The sequence below is a fragment of the Nyctibius grandis genome, chromosome 11 (genome assembly GCF_013368605.1).
Source record: "Nyctibius grandis isolate bNycGra1 chromosome 11, bNycGra1.pri, whole genome shotgun sequence".
In the NCBI taxonomy this organism is placed as follows: domain Eukaryota; kingdom Metazoa; phylum Chordata; class Aves; order Nyctibiiformes; family Nyctibiidae; genus Nyctibius; species Nyctibius grandis.
In genome coordinates, this window is record NC_090668.1 from 27,174,607 (window position 1) to 27,194,859 (window position 20,253).

General features: G+C 64.6%; 3 protein-coding genes across 6 annotated transcripts in view; 1 reads left to right on the top strand and 2 right to left on the bottom strand.

Annotated features, from left to right (window-relative positions):
• The first annotated feature begins 190 nt into the window (after positions 1-190).
• Positions 191-6,128, top strand: PRC1 (protein regulator of cytokinesis 1). 2 transcript variants are annotated; one of them, XM_068409964.1, is made up of 14 exons: positions 191-273; positions 407-539; positions 963-1,085; positions 1,450-1,683; positions 1,766-1,936; positions 2,193-2,342; positions 2,488-2,635; positions 2,748-2,884; positions 3,098-3,193; positions 3,347-3,493; positions 3,840-3,950; positions 4,204-4,314; positions 4,759-4,944; positions 5,583-6,128. In XM_068409964.1, the coding sequence occupies exons 1-14, from the start codon at positions 263-265 to the stop codon at positions 5,658-5,660; spliced, it is 1,836 nt and encodes a 611-aa protein (XP_068266065.1). In that variant the 5' UTR covers positions 191-262; the 3' UTR covers positions 5,661-6,128. The 2 variants fall into 2 exon arrangements, with proteins under 2 accessions (XP_068266065.1, XP_068266064.1); XM_068409963.1 differs by having other exon boundaries at positions 4,759-4,867.
• On the bottom strand, positions 5,825-14,064 carry RCCD1 (RCC1 domain containing 1). Its single transcript, XM_068409965.1, has 7 exons — positions 13,901-14,064; positions 12,964-13,318; positions 7,711-7,832; positions 7,526-7,630; positions 7,259-7,399; positions 7,122-7,151; positions 5,825-6,976 (listed from the first exon to the last, which is right to left on the bottom strand). Exons 1-7 carry the CDS (start codon positions 14,055-14,057, stop codon positions 6,849-6,851), a joined length of 1,038 nt encoding a protein of 345 aa, XP_068266066.1. The 5' UTR covers positions 14,058-14,064; the 3' UTR covers positions 5,825-6,848.
• A 330-nt stretch (positions 14,065-14,394) lies between these two features.
• The window catches only part of UNC45A (unc-45 myosin chaperone A), a 7,850-nt gene continuing 1,991 nt past the window's right edge, over positions 14,395-20,253 (bottom strand). For all 3 annotated transcript variants that reach the window (XM_068409960.1, XM_068409962.1, XM_068409961.1), the window contains 15 exons: positions 19,938-20,105; positions 19,559-19,727; positions 19,111-19,281; positions 18,810-18,981; positions 17,516-17,816; positions 17,331-17,425; positions 17,105-17,246; positions 16,793-16,933; positions 16,507-16,634; positions 16,262-16,328; positions 15,992-16,105; positions 15,438-15,553; positions 15,212-15,329; positions 14,980-15,135; positions 14,395-14,745 (listed from right to left, as the gene is read on the bottom strand). In XM_068409960.1, the coding sequence (XP_068266061.1) occupies positions 14,485-14,745; positions 14,980-15,135; positions 15,212-15,329; positions 15,438-15,553; positions 15,992-16,105; positions 16,262-16,328; positions 16,507-16,634; positions 16,793-16,933; positions 17,105-17,246; positions 17,331-17,425; positions 17,516-17,816; positions 18,810-18,981; positions 19,111-19,281; positions 19,559-19,727; positions 19,938-20,105 (2,319 nt within the window). In that variant the 3' untranslated portion in view covers positions 14,395-14,484. The remainder of the gene's footprint in view (positions 14,746-14,979; positions 15,136-15,211; positions 15,330-15,437; positions 15,554-15,991; positions 16,106-16,261; positions 16,329-16,506; positions 16,635-16,792; positions 16,934-17,104; positions 17,247-17,330; positions 17,426-17,515; positions 17,817-18,809; positions 18,982-19,110; positions 19,282-19,558; positions 19,728-19,937; positions 20,106-20,253) is intronic.

Consider the following 20,253-nt stretch of genomic DNA (forward strand, 5'->3'; position numbering starts at 1 on the left):
AGGTCACGTGGCTGCTGTCAAACACAGAGCGCCGTTAGGCGTGAGGACGCTGCGGCGCCGCCCTGGCTTGTGATTGGTTAGAAGCCCCGAAGGTGTTTCGTTGCTATTGGCTGTCGGCCGGCTTGGGGCGGGGCCGGCCGCGCCAGCGGCGGTTGTGGGCGGGGCGCGCGGCGCCGCCGTTGCGGGCAGCAGCCAATCGGCGCGTCCGCGGGGCGAGTTTGAATCGGCGGAGGGAGCGGTGGGCGCAGAGGGAGCGGGCGCCATGAGGAAGAGGTGCGGGGAGCGGGGCGGCGGGGCCGGGGAGAGGGCGGGGGGCGGCCGGGGCACGGGGGGGAGCGGGCAGGGACCGGGCAGGGACCGGGCGGGGAGGCCCCGGCTGACGGCCGGCGGGTCCCGGTGCCCTCAGTGAGGTGCTGGCGGCCGAGGCCGTGTCGTGCCTGAACCGAGCCATGGCGGCGCTGCGGGACATCTGGGAGGAGATCGGCATCCCCGAGGAGCAGCGCCTGGAGCGCACCGAAGTCGTTAAGAAGCACATCAAGGTGAGGCGGGGCGGGGGGGGGCCGCGACCGGGGCGGCGGGTCCCCGGGCCCGCTCTCGAGCCTAACGGTCGCTTGCCACTGGGCCTGCGGCTGCAGCGAGCCCCCTCCGCGGCCCGGGGCCACGGCAGCCCGGTGTGGGCTCACCCAGGAGCGCTCCCTCGGGGCCCCGGGGCCAGGCTGCGGATACGGGGCCAGCCAGGTGTAGCGGGAGCAACCGGAGGCCCCTGCTGGGGCCGGGAGCACCTGGGGATATCGCTGTGCCGCTGCCCGGCCCTGCTGGGCACCCCGCACTGCCTGCCCCTTCCTCCAGCCCTTCCCTCGCTTGGCCCCGCGGCAGCTCTCCGGCCTGCCTGGCCTCCCGGGGTGTTCCCTTCTCGCTCTCCATCCCCGTGTCCTGCCTCTCTGACCGCTCCTGTGCCACAGAGTCTCCTGGACATGATGGTGGCGGAGGAGGAGAGCCTGAAGGAGCGTCTCCTGAAGAGCATTGCCCTGTGTCGCAAGGAGCTCGACACCCTCTGCAGGGAGCTCCAGCTGGACCCCTTTGAGGTAAGCTGTTGCTTTTCACTCCCGGGATCCTGCTGGCAACAGTCTTCTGCTGCCTGGCCTCTGCCTGGGTGTCTCGGGGAGGCCGGAGCTCGCAAGGCAAACGTCACCTCAAAACCACTTTTCCTGAAGCTTGGTAGAGCCGGAGGCTTTGTGGCTCCTCACAGCTCGGGCGCTGGGAGGTGGTTGTGAGGAGACCAGGTGTCCTGCAGCATCTCGCGTGTTGCTGCTGCGTTTGCACCGTTCTGGGGAACACCTTGCTCAGAACTAGGGCTTGTGTCCCAGGTCTTTGTTTAAGAAGCCTTAAATGCGTGAGTCGGGTCAGCGAGAGCCGTGGAGAACAGAGCTGATTTCTGGACTCTTCTAGGCAGAGGAAGAAACCACCATCCTGCAGATGGAGAAGAACCTGCGCACCCGCGTGGAGGTGATGCTAAAGCAGAAAAGGGACAGGAAGCAGGAGCTGAAGGCCCTGCAAGAACAAGACCGAGACCTGTGCGACATCCTCTGCACGGCCCCGTTCTGCATCGACGGCAACGCCGTGCCCAGCCTGGAGGACCTGGATCGCTACAGGCGCCACTTGGCTTCCCTGACGGCCGAGAAGGTGAGCGGAGAGGGGGCGAGGATCTCGCCCAGGGTGGCACGCGAGGTCCTCGCTGCTTTCTAACGCCACTCATCACCTCCAGGAGCAAAGGCGAGAAGAGTTCGTCAGCAGCAAGCGGCAAATCATCCTCCTGATGGAGGAGCTGGACCACACTCCCGACACCAGCTTTGAGCGGGACGTGGTGTGCGAGGAGGAGGAAGCCTTCTGCTTGTCCACGGACAACATTGCAGCCCTCCAGAGCCTCCTGCAGCAGGTACGTCGGGGCGCCGAGGCAGCGCTGCTGGCTGTGGAGGCTGTCGGTGGGTCCGGGCAGCGGTTGGCATCGTGATGTAAAGGGTGACTGTTTGCTTCTCAGCAAGCCTGTGTGCTAGAGCATCCTTTCAGGAGCTTTTGTAGGGACATCTTGGAAGATGAGCGAGTGGCTTCGCTGGATCCAGCGGAGTGGGCACCTCCTGGTGCCCTTGGGGGCAGGCTGCCCTGGCGCTGACCCTCTGCTCGCTCTCCCGCAGCTGGAAGCCCGGCGGTCCCTGAACGAAGCCGTGTGCGCAGAGCTGCGCTCCAGGATCGTGGCGCTGTGGGAAAGGCTGCAGGTTCCTGCCGAGGAGAGGGAGTCCTCTGCCGTGCACACCACCGGCTCTAGAGCCAAAACCAGGAAAGCTGTAAGGCCCCTCCTGCGCCCTCGGTGGGGGGCGGCAGCTCGGGGTTTCGCACTCCTTTTGCTCAGGGAGAGCGGAGGACAAATCCTGTCCTGCTGCTCTTGTCCCCGTGCTGCCTTCTCTGAGTCTGCTCTCGCCCTGCCCGCAGCTGCAGCTGGAAGCCGACCGGCTGGAGGAGCTGAAGCTGCAGAACATGAAGTCTGTGGTGCAGGCGATCCGGGCAGAGCTGGCTCACTACTGGGACAAGTGCTTCTACAGCCAGGAGCAGAGGGCAGGCTTCAGCCCCTATTACGATGGTGGGTGCTGGCTCTTCCTGCTCTCTGCCCTGTGGCAGCTGCTGGCTGCCGAGGCGGGCTGCCCTCAGCTCGCAGGGGTTGCCCCCTGAATGTGCTGTTGTATCCTCTCCAGAGGACTACACAGAGACCTTGCTCGAGCTCCACGACGCTGAGGTGGTGAAGATGAAGAGCTACTATGAAACACACAAAGATCTGTTTGAGGCCGTCCAGAAGTGGGAGGAGAACTGGAAGCTGTTCCTGGAGCTGGAGGTATTGCCCGGGCAGGAAAGTGGCCTGGCTGGTCACCAGGCAGCGCACACCTCTGCTCCTGTGTGCCCAGTGCTGTTGGGAAAGACCAGGGCGGCCCTAGGAAACCCCTGTGGGTCGGTGAGGGGATGGGGTGCTGTATCCAGGGTGCTGGTGTGGTCTGTGAGGGGGGGCTGTGGCGTGTTTGGTTCTCTCCTGACCCCCTGTCTGTACCAGAGGAAAGCAACCGACCCCAGTCGCTTCGCCAACCGCGGGGGGAACCTGCTGAAGGAAGAGAAGCAGCGAGCAAAGCTGCAGAAGACTCTTTCCAAGGTAGGTTCAGCCCTGGAGATGAAGCTGTAGCCCCGGCCAGGCCTGCGCAGCGTGGACCGAGGGGGGACACAGCGCTGGGAGATGCCCCTTGCTGTGGGTGTGGGGATGGCTGCGGGCGGGAGGGCAGCCTCTGCACCGCCCTCGTGTCCTCAGCTGCAGGAGGAGCTGGAGATCAGGGTCCAGGCCTGGGAGCAGGAGCGCGAGGGGGCCTTCCTGGTGAAGGGGCAGCAGTTCATGGAGTACGTGTCGGAGCAGTGGCAGCTGTACCGCATGGAGAAGGAGAAGGAGAAGCAGGAGCGGGTGAGTGGGAGGCTGAGCATGGGGAGGAGCCTCTGCTGCCCTGACCCCAGCCCTGCACGGGGGGGGACCTGCCCCTGCTGCCTGGGGCTCACTGCCTTCTCTCTCTGCCTGGAAGTGGCTCTGTCCGCAGTCACCTCAGACAGCGGGACCGGTGTCCCTTGCTGTTGATGTCTGTGTGTGTTGAGCCCCTTTCCTGGTCCCAGCTGTGCCAGAGCTGCAGCTCGGCTCTGGGGCCTGTAAATCTCTGCTGAAATACCCGCTGGCAGGAGCCAGCCCTGCCCCTGGCACCGTCCCTGTGTGGCGGCTCCACGCTGCTCGGGTCGGTAAGCGCGGATCTCTCTCGCAGCACCTGAAGAAAAGCCGCCAGATTGAGGCAGAGATGAAGTACGGAAGCACCCCCCGGACCCCCATCAAGCGGCGGGTGCTCGCTCCCCACACGCCTGGCAAAGTAAGGAAGGTAAAGCTGTCTGGGGGAGCAGCGTGGCCGTGCTGGGGCCCTGCCTTGTCCAGGGCTGGCATCGGCCCCACGCAGGGCCGTGGGGAGGGTTTGGGGGCTGCAGCAGCATCGTGGAAGCGGGGAAAGGGCCCAGGCCACGGACACCTTGCCTTTCCCTGGGGACAGTCAGCCTCAGCCCCAGTGCACTGGAGGCAGAAAGCTCTGGGCAGCCCCCGGCTCCCCCATGGCACGTCTGCTCTGCTTCTCCCCTCAGCTCAACAGCACCTCCATCTCCAGCACCACCCCCAACAGCACCATCCGCTTGGCTTTCGGGGGAACCGTCTACCACTCGCCGACGGCGCGGTTGCCACCTTCTGGAGGGAAGGTAGGGGCTTGCTGGGGTCCCTGGGTGGGGAGGGGACGGGGGAGCTCGGGAGGCCGTGTCACACCCTGAGTTGCTGCCTGCCCTGCTGAGCTGGGGGGGTGCAGGAGCCCCTCTGTGCCCGTAGCCTGCTGTGTTGGGCTGCCGGGGTCCTGGCAGGGTATTTCTGGGAGCTGAGCGAGGAGGAGGGTGGTAGCAGCATTCAGGAAATCCTCCTCTAGCCCAGATTTCTCCCATTCCTCTGTGCTGAGCCGGCGGCGTGGGGGACCTCCAAACTGTGGGTGCGGTGCTGCATGTTTCTGGGGTCAGAACTGGGCCCTAGACCCTGGAGGGCTCCTGGAGCTTGAAACCGCTCTGGCAGGGCAGAGTTCCAGGCAGCGAAGCCAGCGCAGCTCCCCAGCTCAGCTCGATCCTCGTGTCCCGTCTGACTGTCCCTCCCTCCCGCAGCTTGGCCAGGCTCGGACCCCCAGCCACGTGGCCGCGAAGCCCCCCCGTCCCGGACGCAGGGAGCGGAACAAGGAGAACGTGTCCCAGCTGAACGGAACCCCCCTGAGCGGTGGGTGCACCCCCACAGCCCCTGCCCAGCGTAACCACAGCGTTAATTCTGTTGCCAGCACCTATTCTGAGTTTGCGGTAATTCACCTCTTCTAAACCCACCTCCCCTCGCTGGGCAGCACGATGGGGGGTGCCCCCCCTCCCAGAGCACCCCAAGGGGCTCAGCTCTGCACAGCCCCCCTGGGGTCCCTGCTGTGGCAGCTGATCTGTGGGCTCTGCACCCCGAGCTGAGGTGCAGGGGTGAGGCTGGGCACTGCTCCTGTCGCCCAGGCCCCCAGCAGCCCCGGGGGGAACAGGCACGACCCCAAACCCCGAGGGCGAGGGCACCCCCCAGCCCCAGGCAGGGCAAAGTCCTCCGTGGCCACGGGCACGGCCCCGCTGCGGTGATGCAGCCGCTCTCCCGAGGGGGTCTGTCTCCAGCTGCTGGAGCAGAGTCTCCCCCAGCCCCCAAGGTCCCAGTCACTCGATGCAGCATGTCTGGGGGGCTCTTAGGGCAGCAGGTTCTCCTGCTCCTGGGCAGCTGACAGGCTCAGAGCTCTTTCTCAGCTACTCCCTGCCCACACTTTCCTGCCCTCTCCTGAAGCAGGAGGGGTGGGGAGCAGCCTGCCCTGCCCTCCGCGCTGCCCTGGAGCCCTTCCTGCTTTCCCAGAGGCGGGGAGCAGCAGCTCTGTCCCTGCCGCCCCCTCTGTCCCCTCATCCCCTCCTTCTTTCCACAGCGCGAACTTTCAAAGGCCTCCAGGTCTGACAGCAGCTCCCGCATCCTCAACTCCACCGCCACCACCGCCTTCTGCTGAGGTGCTGCCTGCCACCTTCCCCCTGCTGGGGCCGGAGTCGCCGCTCCGGGGGAGCCCTATGCACCCCCCCGACCCCCCCTGCTCGAGGGTTTGCTTTTACCGGGGTCCCAGGCGCTTCTCGGGGCAGGGGCGTCCTGCCTGCCGGGGGGGAGGGAGTGAAAGGGTCACTTTTAAAAACTTGCTTTTATTTCGGGATTTTTTTGCTAATGTTTGTGATTAAAGGTTAGAGTATGCGGTCGCGTTAGGGTAGCGCAGGGGCTGCGCGCGCTCGGGGACAGACGGGACCGAGGGGGGGGAGCTGCCTGCGGTGCCTTCGCTCACAGGCTTCCCCTCCAGCTGGAGCTGGTGTCTGTCAGCCTCGCAGCCAGCTCCTGCAGCGGGGGCTTGCTTTGGCTCTGCCACCCTGGCTGCGAGGCTGGGGGTCCCTGGGGGGGGAGCAGCGGGGCTGGGGTCCCTGGAGGAAGCAGCGGGGCCCCTCACAGGAGGTAAGCCTGACCAAGCATCCTCCTGGAGTCCCCCTGGCCCTACAGCTTGTCCCCTCCTGCTCCCTCTGCCCCCTCCCCTGTGCCAGGGAGGGCCTGAGCACCCCTCACCAGCATTACGAGGTGTTACTGCAGGGGGACAAGGTCTTCTTCCCTGCCAGGGGGAAGGGGCATCTTGTCCTGCCCCCAGGACCTGCTCTGAGCACGGCTTAGGGGGCCTGTTTGCACCTTTGCTCTGTCCCTGTGTCTGTCCCCGAGCATGACTAATTAGCACCTTGTTATCACTACAGTCCCCTACTTGTTGTTATTTATTCTCCAGGTTCTGTCCCCTTGTTCTGTAACTGTATATACTGTTCATGGCAATAATACATTTATGTGTAAAGAGCGGCTCCTGTGTGTGTCTGTGGGGTGACCGAAGGGCCCTTGGGAGGGGAGAAGGAGGGTCAGGCATGGCTTTAAGGGGGGGCTGGCTCTGGGGGGCCTGGGGGAAGCTGGGAACATCCTTGGCGAGCAGCACTGCAGCCATAACAATGTGCAGAGTCCTCCCCTGTTTGCTTTAGCCCCGCTGCAGCCCGGGCCACGTCCGGCGCCAGCCCCACGCCGGGGTGGGAGCTCAGAGCACCCTGGGGGGCTGCCTGCCCCCTCCCCAAGGGTAGGACAGGGCTGGGGCTGGTCCTGTGTCATGGCAGGGGGGGCTGCGGGGCCCTCAGGGCTCCAGCACACAGACGTAGGTGGTCCAGGGCCCGCACACCACCTCCTCGGCCACCAGCTGCTCGACGCGGCGCGGGCGGTCGGCGCTGGCGTTGTCCCCGTGTCCCAGCTGCCCGTATTTACCTGTGGACACCACACTTGTGCCACCATGGGGCCCTGGGGCCTCTGCCCCCGCGGGGGGACGGGTTCCCCAGGGGCTGGGGGGGGGGGCACGTGTGGGAGCACCCCCGAGGGGGTGTCCTGCTCTGACGTGGGGGGTGTCACTTACCCCAGCCCCAGGTGTAGAGCTCGCCGCCTCCTGCAAATGGGGACAGCTCTGGTCAGGCAGTGGGGACCCAGTGGGCAGCCCCGGGGGTCCCGGTGAGCCCCCACCCCAAAGCAGGGGTGTTTGAGCTGGGCACTCACGTGTGACGACGGCCGTGTGCCGGGAGCCGCAGCCGACCCCGCTGACCTCCAGGTCCTGCGGCAGATCCAGCAGCGCCGGGAAGGCCTGGATGGAAATGAAGGCGGCGTCCTCGTCCCCGCGAGGCCTCAGCTCCGCGTCCCCTGGGGCAGAGCCGACCCTCAGCTCCAGGCAGCGACCGGGGCCCTGCCGGGGCTGACCCACGCCAGCCCCACGTGGCTGTGCAGGGGCCCAGTGCTGCCCCAGCCCCCCCCCAGCAGCACCCTCACCTGCGCCCACGTCCTCATCCCGTGCCCGCGCCTTGGCCAGTGCCTTGGCGGGCAGGGCCAGCTGCCCCGACTCGTTCCAGCCCCACACGTACAGGTCTCCTGCCTCTGCGGGGTGGGAGGGCATCAGCTCAGCCCTGGGGGGAACGGGTCCCGCCGGGCCCCCCCAGCCCACCCGTGCCCCTCACCGCTGACGCTGGCCGAATGCCACCCGCCGGCCGCCACCGCCCACATCGGCACGCCGGCCAGGGCCTCCACCAGCCGTGGCTGCGGCTCCGGCTCCAGGCTCCCGTGGCCAAGTTGCCCGTGCCTGCAGGGAGACACAGACAATGGACAGACAGACAGACAGACACCCCCCCACTGCCTCCAGCCCTCGTGCCTCCCTGCCTTGAGCCCCGCTCCGCACCCAGCCCCTCCTGCTGCTGACCCAGCCCATGTCACGCACTCAGAATTCCCATACTCATCCCACGTTCACCCTAATGAAACAATTAGTGAGGAGCAACACCACAAGTATTGACTCAAAACCAGTCACAGAATCACAGAATCACTGAGGTTGGAAGAGCCCTCTGGGCTCATCGAGTCCAACCATGGCCCTGACACCACCATGGCAACTAGACCAGGGCACTAAGTGCCATGTCCAGGCTTTTCTTAAACCCCTCCAGAGATGGTGACTCCCCCACCTCCCTGGGCAGCCCCTTCCAATGCCTAATGACCCTTGCTGAGAAGAAATGCTTCCTAATGTCCAACCTGACCCTCCCCTGGCCAAGCTTGAGGCTGTGTCCTCTTGTCCTAGCGCTGGTTGCCCGGGAGAAGAGGCCGACTCCCACTGCGCTACAACCTCCCTTCAGGTAGGTGTAGACTGCACTAAGGTCACCTCTGAGCCTCCTCTTCTCCAGGCTAAACACCCCCAGCTCCCTCAGCCGTTCCTCACAGGTCAGACCCTCCAGACCCTTCCCCAGCTTGGTCGCCCTCCTCTGCACTCGCTCCAAGTCAAAAGGACTTGAATGGATAACACCCCCGTTGCCTTAATGAAACCCTTCTCTGAGAACTCGAATTTGGCAGGACGTTGGCTGTGTGTGTGGCTTTACCTAAATCAGCAAATGAAGGACTCGAATTAATTGGAATTCCAATTCCAAAATAATCAAATTGGGAAGCCTTTTGGGAAAATATTACCTATTCTGAGCATTATGAAGAACAGGTATGGGATATAGATTTTTTCCAAAATGTAATAACAAATCTTATGTGTCTTGTACACAGAGATGTCACCCACCTGACATCAGAACTCAAAATCATCACACTTTTAAAGGAAATCCGACTATTCGACCAGGAATAGAAATTAGTTGAGGTGGTCCTAGTGCTTTAGGAGTCTTTTGGCTTTGTGGGAAAAAGGCCTGTAAGGCTTTACCTCCACGATGGGGAGGAATTTGTTCTTTAGGACTCCTTGCCACTCGTTTAGAAATTCTCTCCAAAGCTGTGGAAGCACCAATTTGGCGTCGTCCCTTTTTAAATGGGAATAAACAAACAAGTGATCCATTGATTGATGGACCTTCAGAATTTCATTCATTTGTTAGATGGTTTATACCCTCATTAGGAGTAAACGAACCAGAGAAGGCAATCGAGTATTTCTGGGGAAATAACTGAAAAATTGGCAAACCACAGAGCACGTGGCCTGACGGCATTACAGAGGGACACAACAGAACTTTCAAAGATCACTTTATAAACCCGGATGGCCCTGGGTATGATCCCACCATCACAGGGGGAGTGTGTATGTGGTGAATGTAATTGTTGTGTGCACCTGGCCCATTCAGGAGGATCGTTAACTGATCTTCATTAAATTTGGGGAGTTTTAGTGCAACAAGTGTTGAAGGATGATACTTCTCGGGATGTTTTTCAGAGGTGTTTTCTTGGTTGACTTCTTGGTTCCCTAAGCTGTCTACTTAGATGAAGAAATTGATGATAGCACTTATAATTGTTGCTACACCGATGACTGTTTAATTGTTTTGCTGCAATGTTGTGTAACTCGCTTTTCTTCTATGATACAGAAATTAGACAATGCAATGTGGAGCTATAGATAGATCGCAGGGATGCAATAAAAACAGAAGGAGGTATTGTAGAAGAAGATAAATGATTTGCTTTATGTTTAGATCAAAGAATTTAGGCTAGATAAAAATTAATAAGGAAACAATTCCACAGGTGCTCAGAAAGCCTGAGAACCACTTGGCAACCATTGAGCCCTTGTACAGCCCCCTCCAGGGCTGGCTTAAAACCCAGTTGAGTTAATCAGCAGTTTCTTAGAAATTTAGATATAACAAAAGATAATTGGCTGGAAAATAAGCATTTATCAGAAGAGCATGAGACTACAGAGGTAGAAAACTGCTCAGCTTATAGTTAAGAGAACATCCTGACGCCTTCTTGAAAATCAAGGGTAACAAAATCTGTGTGTGCAGAAGATGAACAAGGAGAGGAGTGACCAAGGGGACCCTGAAGACGTCACAGCCAGAATGATGACGTGGAACAGGACGACAAGAACCAGCTGAGACAGGAGATCGTGGGGGATTTTTAACAGCCGAAAAGGTTCTGGAAGCACTTGTGGAGAAGTACTAAAGACTTTATGTCTTACATCATGTGTTCTGAAAAGTATCTAAGGCAGAGAGTTTGTGTTGTTCACTACCACTCACTGAGTGGTGGGTTCACTTCTGAGCTGCTCAATAGAGTCAGCAAACCCAGAGACCCGGACTCAGACAATTTTCTTTAACGGGGAGGCCACGAGGGGACAAGTCTGGGCTCACCCAGGTGGCACCAGCCACCACGACGAGGGTTTCACATGGCAGGCACACGGAGGGGGCTGCTCGCGTGGGCTACGTGGGGCAGGACCCAGAGCCACACGCTGCCCAGCCTGAGAAATCCTGCACGGGCACGCAGCTGGGGGCGTCCACCGGCTGCGGGAAGAGAGGGGCTACCAAGGCTTGAGCAGGACCAGGACCTTCATGACATTATGCAGAAGAGCTATAACATGGCGGGACGCGGCACTGGGATGTGTTGGGGCATCTCAGCCTTGTCCAACAACCAAAGCTCAACCAGAGCGGCCAGTTTGTGCCAGAAAGTTAAGCCTAAAATACATGCTCATACATGTAGAAACCTTCTCTCTGGAGGGACAGCAAGAAGGACAAGCTGATGGTGGTGGCTGCAGATGGACTTTCCCTTGATTGAAGAGGATCAGGTTAGAGATCATTTAGGCAAACTGGACACCCACACATCTATGGGCCCCGATGGGATGCACCCACGAGTGCTGAGGGAGCTGGCAGATGTTATTGCCAAGCCACCCTCCATCATCTTCGAAAGGTCGTGGAGACCAGGAGAGGTGCCTGAGGACTGCAGGAAAGCCAGTGCCACTCCAGTCTTCAAAACGGGCAGGAAGGAGGACCCAGGCAACTACAGGCCAGTCAGCCACACCTCCATCCCTGGAAAGGTGATGGAACAGCTCATTCTGGATGTCATCTCTAAGCACGTGGAGGAGAAGGAGGTTATCAGGAGCCATCAACATGGATTCACCAAGGGGGAATCATGCTTGAGCGATCTGATGGCCTTCTATGAGGACATGACTGGCTGGGTAGATGAGAGGAGAGCCATGGATGTTGTCTACCTTGACTTCAGCAAGGCTTCTGCCACTGTCTCCCACAACATTCTCGTAGGAAAGCTCAGGCAGTGTGGGTTGGATGAGTGGACAGTGAGGTGGATCGAGAACTGGCTGAATGGCAGAGCTCAGAGGGTTGTGATCAGTGGTGCTGAGTCTAGATGGAGGCCTGTGGCTAGTGGTGTGCCCCAGGGTCAGTACTGGGTCCGGTCCTGTTCAACTTATTCATCAATGACCTGGACGAAGGAACAGAGCGTACCCTCAGCAAGTTTGCTGATGACACCAAACTGGGAGGGGTGGCCGATGCCCCAGCAGGCCGTGCTGACATTCAGCGAGACCTGGCCAGGCTGGAGAGCTGGGGAGAGGAACCTCATGAAATTCAACAAAGGCAAGTGTAGGGTCCTGCACTTTGGGAGGAATAACCCCATACGACGGTACAGGCTGGGGGCTGACCTGCTGGAGAGCAGCTCTGCAGAGAAGGACCTGGGAGCTCTGGTGGACACCAAGTTCCCCATGAGCCAACATGAGGGTACCACACCCTGCGAGAATCGACCTTTATCACCACGCACATCCAGCGCTGGGTACCACGGGAGCAGCGCTGCGGGGCCAGGCGGGAGGGTGATGTGCTTGGGCATCCTGAACACCACAGCAGAGCCAGCCAGGAGGGGCCGTGGGGACCTCAGTGGTCACACAGAGACCCAGGTGCCCTCGGAGGCCGCCCCGACAGGGCCACAAGCCACAGGCCCGCAGGAGCCGCAGCCCCAGCACCCACGGAGGAGACAGGGCTGCCCGAGGGCCATCAGATCCCATCAGCGTGGGAGGGAGGCGGTCACGGGGAGGGGGGGACTGTGAGCACCCTTCAGGGAGGGTGCCCCGGGTACAATCACGAGGCTGAGATCACTCAGTTATAGCGTGAGAAATGCCAGATTTGGGTACGATAACAAAATTGGGTCCAACAGGGAACCGTCTGAGGGACGACCCGCTGGCCCCTCCATCACCCCGCTGGCGTGAAGACGCGGTGTGGGAGAGCCGAGAGGGGTGGACTAACACCGAGTGATGCTGGAGGGTGAGGAGGGACGGGCTTGCACCCCAATACCTCTGTCCCTGCTGCACCCCCAGACCCTTCCCCGCTCCCCCGTGCCCCCACCCGCATCCCTGGCACCAAGCAGCACAGGAAGGTGAGGAGGGACAGACTCACACCCTAACCCCAGGCAGCGCAGGAGGACGGAGGGAAAGGAGAAGGGGCTGTAACTCAACAGCATTTGTATGTAATGAAGATGGCTCAAGAGTTATTAATTGTAGCTCAGTAATTATGTGCAGCACCATGAAGGATAACAGGATCATGGAGTACCAAGGGGTGAGCTCACTAGACAATTTGTTTACTGGTCGTGGAATCACTTTATTACATTATTTTACCATGTTGATTAATCAACCAACACTACAGAAACGTGAACCTGCCAGCTCACGGGGGGGCTCAGCCCCTGAGGTGACCCCCCCACCCCGACATCCTCTCACCTGCACCCCTGCAGTCCCTCCCGTATCCCCACACCCCCTTTGCACCCCCCATCACTCTGTGTCCCCCCCCAGCACACTCAGCACCCGTCCCTGCGTCACCTCCCCGTGTCCCCCCACCATGTCCTTACTCCCCCTCCCTGCCACAGCCTCCTGCCGTCCCTCCTCATCCTCACCGCCCATCGAGCCTGCTGCCATCCCCCTGTACCCCCTTCCCACACCCCGTACCCCCCCTGGGTGCCCTCGCACCCTCCCCGCGGGGCGGGAGCCCCCCACACCCGCACCCCCCGCTCACCTGCCGCCCCCCCACGCGTAGACCTCCCCGGCGGTGCCCACGGCCACGGCGTGCTCGTGGCCCAGGGCCAGCCCGCGGACCCGCACCTCGGGGGGCAGCGGGGCGAAGAAGGGCGGCCGGGGGGTGGCGAAGCCGCCGGGCAGCAGCGGCAGCGGCGGGGGGCGGCGGGGCGCGGGCGGCAGCGCCCGGCTCCATGCGGGGGGGCCCCGCAGCGCGCCCCGCACCGCCGCCGCCCGCGGCCAGGCCCGTGCCGCCGCCGCCCGCCGCAGCACCAGGTGCGTCTCCGAGGGCAGCGCCTCGGCCCAGCCCCGCAGCCGCCGCCGCAGCCCCGCGCTCCGCACCTCCAGCCCCGCACCTGCGCGGGGGGGGCCGTCAGCGGCGGCCGGGGGGGCCGGAGGGACCGGTATTGCGGGGCGGGGGAGAATCCCGGGGGGACCGGTACCGACGGGAAGGGCATCCTGGGGCTGGGGAATCCCGGGGGGACCGGCACTGGAGGGGGGGGGACACGACACCCCGGGGGGACCGGCACCGACGGGAGGCGGGGGGGGACGGAGACACCCCGGGGGACCGCACGGACACACACACGCACGTCCCGGGGGCCAGCACCGGCGAGGGGGGGCTCCGCTCCTGAGATCCGGCAGCGGGGGGACGCGGCGGGACATGCCGGGGAGGGAGGGGGGACATCCCGGGGGAACCGGCGCCGTGGGAGGGGGGACATCCCGGGGGAACCGGCATCTGGGGACAGGGCGTACGAGACAGAACGAGGGGACCGGCGCCGTGGCGCGGGGTGGGGGGGAAGGGGCCCGCCGTCCCGGGGGAGCGGAGGGGGGAACCGGGCGCCCGGCGGGAGGAGCAGGGACGCGGGGCACCGGCCGAGCGGGGCTCCGAGCACCGGCCCCGGGGCAGCACCGGCGGGCCGGGCCGGGCGGTCTCTCACCGGTCTCCACGACCACGTAGCTCCAGGCCGGCCACACGCGGCGGATCCCGCCGGGGCCCGGCTCCAGCCGCCGCGGGCCCGGGCCCGGATCCGGCTCCCCCGCCGCCTCCTCCGGGCTGAAACCGAACACGAGCCACGCGCGGCACGGGGCCGCCATGGCGGGGGGGCGGGGCCGGCACCGGGAGGGAGGCGCCGGCACCGGGAGGGGGGCGGCCCCGAGGGGAGGGGGCGGCGGTGGGGGCGGTGCGGCGGGCGGAGTAACGGGCAGAGCCGGGTCCGTGGTCCAAGAGCAGCTTTAGTGTCCCCGGGCGGGCCCGCCGCCGTACCGGGCCCCGGACCCCCCGGTTAAGGCAAAGGGTGGCAGAGGCAGCGGTGAGCCCCGTCCTCCCCCTCGCCCCGGGGCACCGGGCAGGTGCCCCCGAGCGCAGCCACGACCCCAGCCCCACGCAGCAGCGTGCCAGCTCCCGCGGGCGGCCAGGACCCCAGCCGGTCCCCAACTGGTCCCCAACTGGTCCCCAGTCCTCCCCGAGCAGCCAGTGAGCAGCAGCCCGGCGCAGCGTGTGCGGCAGCCCCCCCGCAGCCCCTCACTCCTGGCCCAGGCTGGGCTTGATGAGGCCGTAAGCCACGGCCTGCGCCAGGCTCTCCTGGGCCGCCTGGGCCACGCGCGGCTTGTCCTTGTCCTTGGCGAGCACCGAGAGGATCTCCAGCATCTCGCTGGCCATGAGCTGCTCCGCCAGCTCCTGCGCGGCCGCCACCATGTTCATCACCACCACGGCGCCGCGGTGCTGCAGCTCGGCGCTGGGGCTCAGCAGCAGGGCCTGCAGGATCTCCAGCCAGTGCACCGTCTGCGGGGGGAGCGGGGCTGCCCTCAGTGCCACCCCCCGCCACGGGGGCCAGCTCCCCGCAGCCCCCATGGCCCCGACACCCCCAGCCCTGGCTCAGAGTTAGGCCAAGGTCAGGACAGGTTGCTCCGTCCCAGCATGGGGACACAGCTCCAGGACCCCAGGGGAGGGACTATGGGACCCTGGGTGCTGTCCCAGGGGGTCCTGGGTGCCCCCACCCCACCGCCGGGCACTCACCACCTGGGGGATGCGCTTGCAGATGGGGGGGTGCAGGGCGGTCAGCATGGCCAGGGTCCCCGAGGCCGCCCGCCGCAGCTTCTCGTCCTCCTCCCCGCTGTACAGGACCATCAGCTTCAGCCGGTCGCTGCCCTCCGCCAGGAACAGCTCCTGCACCTGCAGAGGAGGGGGGGCCGGTGGGGGGGGCACAGGGGGCCGGGAGCCCCGCGCCGCCGCTCAGCCCAGCCCTCACCTCCTTGCTCAGGGCCATGTTGCACATGCACTCGGTCGCAGCCAGCCGGATCAGCTCGTGCTCCTCAAACATGTACCCCTCGATCATGGGCACAGCCTTCTCCTTCAGGATCTTCTGCCTGCGGGGGGGTGGCCATGAGCGCTCCCCCGCCACGGCAGCACGCCCCCGGGGCACGCAGGGACGGGACAGGCCCCCTCCAGCTCCGCGCTGGCCCCACCGCCCCTACCGCAGCCTCTCGCTGATGCCCGCCAGGTTGGTTAACGCCATGAGCCCCTCGAAGTTCTCCAGGCCCGAGCGCTGGAGGTGCAGGAGGCTCACCAGGGGCCGGACCACCTCGTAGATCTGCGGGGACAGCAGTGGGGGCTTGGACCCTGAGGAAAGGGCAGGGACCCTGTGCCCTGTGGAGCAGGGAGCCCCGAGCCCAGCCTTAGGGCAGAGCTGCGCCCATGGTCAGACCTCGGGCCTTCGTGGGGAGCTCCAGGGGTCTCGCCACCTCCCAGGGAAGGGCAAACCCACGCTGGCAGCTCGTGCAGCTCAGACCCTGCCTCGGATCACCAGCCCTCCTGTAGCCCCAGGGCCGCCGAGCCCTGTCCTGGTGGGCGAGGAGAAGCCAAAGCCAACACTGTCCCAGATGCTGCACAGGGACCGGGGCACGTCCTGCCAGGGCAGCCCCTCCTCGCGCTGCTCGGCCCGAGAGCGGGCACAGGCTGGGCGGTGAGCCCCTGCCATGGCTCCATCCCTGCCACGGCTCCCATGCCAACCCCCGCCGGCGACGCTCACCCGCTCTCCGGGGAACGCCATCTCGGGGTTGGAGGTGATGGTGATCTTCGCCAGGGCCTGCGCCGCCTTGGTCTGCCCCACCTCGGTGCCCTCCAGGGACAGCGGGATGAGAGCCTGCGGGCAGAGGCAGCAGCCAGCTCGCAGCAGCCGCAGCTTTCCCACGTCCCGTGTACGAGGGAGCCAGTGTGGTCCCTGCCAAGCCACGGCCACCCCCCAGAGCCCCAGCACCGCACCGGAGCCTGTCCCCTCACCTTGCCTCCGTCCCCTCACCTTGCCTCCTCCCTGCGCAACCACACGGCCCCGGTCGTCCGCCTCCTCCACCAGCGCCAGGAACACCCTGGGGATGACGTGGGAGCAGCTGGAGTCAGGGACTGGCCACGGCAGGTCCCAGCACACCCACACCCCGCAGTGGGGCCGGGCTGCCGGACACCCCCTCTGGGCTCCGAGCGCCTGCGCTCACCGCAGGCAGCCCCCAGACTCAGCTCCTGCTGTGCCACCCCCCCGCATGCCCGTACCTGGAGATCAGCTCCCGGCAGGAGCTGGTGAGCGCGGGGTTCTCGCTCTTCACCATGCAGGCCAGCGCCGACACCACGCCAGCCGCCAGCAGCTTCCGCACCCGGCGCTTCACAAAGTCCGGCTTGTCCTGTGCCACAGGCAGGGTCACTGCTCGGCTCGGTGGCACCAGCCTGACGCCACCTCCGACCTCACCCCTGAAGGCCCCACGGACACCCTGCGCCCACCCGGGACCCCCGGCTCTGCCCACCCACATGCTCTGCCCCGGGGCCAGGGCTCCCGGCTCACCTTGGGGTGCTGCTCAGGAATGTGCTGCTTGGCGTACTTGGCCAGCTCCAGCATCTGGGGGTCCGGCTCCTCGTGGTCGTAGCTGTTGGTGCAGTTCACGAGTGTGGAGGCCACCGCGTAGAGCACGCTCCTGTCCTCCGACTGCAGCGACAGCGGGGCACCCATCACACACACACCCAGGGCTCGAGCCCACCCAGCACCTCCGGGCCCCTTCCACACACCCCAGCCCCACAGCACGAGCCCCACAACCCCGTTTCCCCAGTGCCAGGGCTCCCGCCACCCGGTGCCCCCGCCACCGGGCACAGCAAGCACCTTGGACAGCTGGAACATGGCCTGCATCGCCGCCTTGTCCTCCACAAACTCCTCCTTGACGTCCGCGTCGAAGGTGAGGTAGGCCAGGCCCTCCACCGCCCAGCGCCGCGTGCCCGCGTCGATGCCCTCGTTGCAGAGCCACCTGGGAGCGGGGCTGGGTGAGCCCGGGCTGGGGGGGGGTGGGTGCCCTGCCTGGACGCCCCCTCCCCGCACCGGCCCCGCTCACTTGCGGCACTGCTTGGCCAGTTTCATGGTGGAGCCCTCGGCGAACTGCTTCATGCTGAAGTCGGTGCCTCCGGCGGACCCCAGCTTGCAGAGCCCCTGCGGGGACGGCCACGGTGACCCCCCGGCAGGGAGGGGACAGCGCTGGGGGCCCCGCGGCCACCCCCCCCCCGGCCCCGCCGCGCTCACCACCAGCGCCCGGATGCGGATGCTGTCTCTCTCGCTGTGCTTGTAGATGTCCTTGAGCAGGCTGACGCCGTTGGCCGTGATGAAGGAGGCGCGCTTGGCCTTGTCAGCGGCGTGGATCAGCGCCTCCACCGCGACCAGCTGGTGGGCCTCGCGCACCGAGGCGCAGAGGGACAGCACGCTGTCCATGATCCCCTCCAGCTCCAGCGCCCTGTTCCCCGCCTCCGAGGGGCCCTGCAGCAGGCACGACACCGCCTGGATGGCCCGCAGCTTCCCGGCCAGCTCGTGCCCCTCGAACCAGCTCCTGCAGGGGAAGACCACCGGGCAGGACAAGGCTGATCCCACCCGCACGCAGCCCTCCCTGCAGGGCTCCAGGGGGTCTGCAACCTGCGTTTATAGAATCACAGACTGGTTTGGGTTGGGAGGGACCTCAAAGCCCATCCAGCTCCACCCCCCTGCCACGGGCAGGGACACCTTCCACCAGACCAGGTTGCTCCCAGCCCCATCCAACCTGGCCTTGAACACTGCCAGGGAGGGGGCAGCCACAGCTGCTCTGGGCAACCTGGGCCAGGCTCTCACCACCCTCACAGCAAAGAATTTCTTCCTCATATCTCATCTAAATCTACCCTCGTTCAGTTTAAAACCATCCCCCCTCATCCTATCACTCCATGCCCTTGTAAAAAGCCCCTCTCCCACTTTCCTGTAGCCCCTTCAGGCACTGGAAGGTGCTAGAAGGTCTCCCCGGAGCCTTCTCTTCTCCAGGCTGAACAGCCCCAGCTCTCTCAGCCTGTCTCCAGAGCAGAGGGGCTCCAGCCCTCGGAGCATCTCCGTGGCCTCCTCTGGACTCGCTCCAACAGCTCCGTGTCCTTTTTCTGTTGGTGGCCCCAGAGCTGGACGCAGCACTGCAGGGGGGTCTCCCGAGAGCGGAGCAGAGGGGCAGAATCCCCTCCCTGACCTGCTGGCCACGCTGCTGGGGATGCAGCCCAGGACACCGTTGGCTTTGGGCTGCCAGCGCACGTTGCCGGCTCATGGTGAGCTTCTCATCACCCATCACCCCAAGCCCTTCTCCTCAGGGCTGCTCTCAATCCATTCTCCGCCCAGCCTGGGTTTGTGCTTGGGATTGCCCCGACCCACGTGCAGGACCTTGCACTTGGCCTTGTTGAACTTCACGCGGTTCTCACAGGCCCCCTTCACCGAGAACAAAACCATCTGGGGACGGGGGGCTGCTCCTTCCCCAGAAGGCTGCTGGCTGTACGAGACCGAACCCCGTCCTGCTCCCAGGGACGCCCAGGCTCACCTCACGTAGTCCTCGCACAAGTGGTGGAAGTTCTCCCTCTCGGCGTCGCATTTCAGGTCGTCGTAGAGCTTGCTCAGCAGCACCGAGGCGCTCATCCGGCTGTTCTCCGTCACGGGCAGGCTGCCCGGGGTGCCGCACACCGCGCTGCCCACCTCCAGGATCTTCTTCAGGCCTGGGAGGGTGCGGAGGTCAGACAGCCAGCAAGGAGCCGAGCAGGGCACACGGGCAGAGCCGAGGCGCGTGGCACCCCGAGATGGAGGGGCACAGTGCCCCATGGGGTGCTGCAGGCTGCTCTGCTCACCCTGGTCGATCACCCAGAGGCTCAGGCTGTTGTTGCTCTCCTTCGGCGACTTCCTGGGCACCACCTTGATGAGCAGGTTGAGGGCGTTGTCTCGGCCGTGCGCAGAGGCCCCCTCCAGTGCCAGCAGCTCCAAGAGGTGCTTGATCAGCAGTTTCAGGTCCTTGGAGGAATCTTCCAGAAGAGACAGTGCCCAGCAGTCAGCGCCCTGGGCACAAGCCTCACCCCTGCTGTGGTAAGGCTGGCAGGAGACGCTGCCATGGCCAGGGGCCTCCCAGCTCAGCCTCGTGTTAACCTTTGGCCAGAGCCTCGGCTCTGTGGCAGGACGCAGTGACAAGGTGGCAGTGGGAGAAGCCCCCGCTGTGGCTCAGCACCTCCCCGCACGCTCTGCCCACCCCGCACCAGCCAGCCAGGGCAGCAGGCACTCACCCAGCACCACCACGTCACTCACCCAGCACCACCGCGTCCTCCTTGCCACGGAAGTCCTTCTGCAGCCCCTCCTTCAGGGAATCAAACATCACGTGCAGAAGGTTGCAGGCAGCCAGGGAGACCTGCTCGTGCTCCACACCCAGCACTGCTGAGAGACGAGGGGCCCCCAGCTCCATCAGGATGGCCGTGGTCTGCAGGTACAAGCACAACCATCTGCTGGAGACTTCGGGGAAGCGTTGGTGCCTCCCAGCACCTTATCAGGACGGTTCCCTGTCACGACAAGGCTCTCAGAAACTCAGGCCTGGCAGGTGACATCTCAGAGCTCCCCAGCCCAGCGGGGCTGCAGCCAGTGACGCTCCCCGACCTGACACGCTTCGGAGCCGGGTCGCGGCGGGACCTACCCGGGAGCGGTGCCCGGAGCACAGTCCCACCAGGGTGCGCAGGGCCGCCAGCATCAGGTCAGCCTTGGCCGTGTCGAGCAGCTGCGTCAGCAGCCGCACGCCGTCGCTCTGGAAGATTTTCTCTGCTCCGGCCTCCTCTCGCGCCAGCACGATCAGGTTCTGCGCGGCCTGGGAAAGGAGAGTCGCGCCTGGGTCACCCGCCCACCAGAACGCAGCCCGCCGTGCGCAGGGAACACCCCCAGCAGGAGCAGGCTGGGCAGCCAGGGCAGCCGCAGGCACCCACCTTCCACCCCCAGCCTCTGGGCAGCACCCTTCA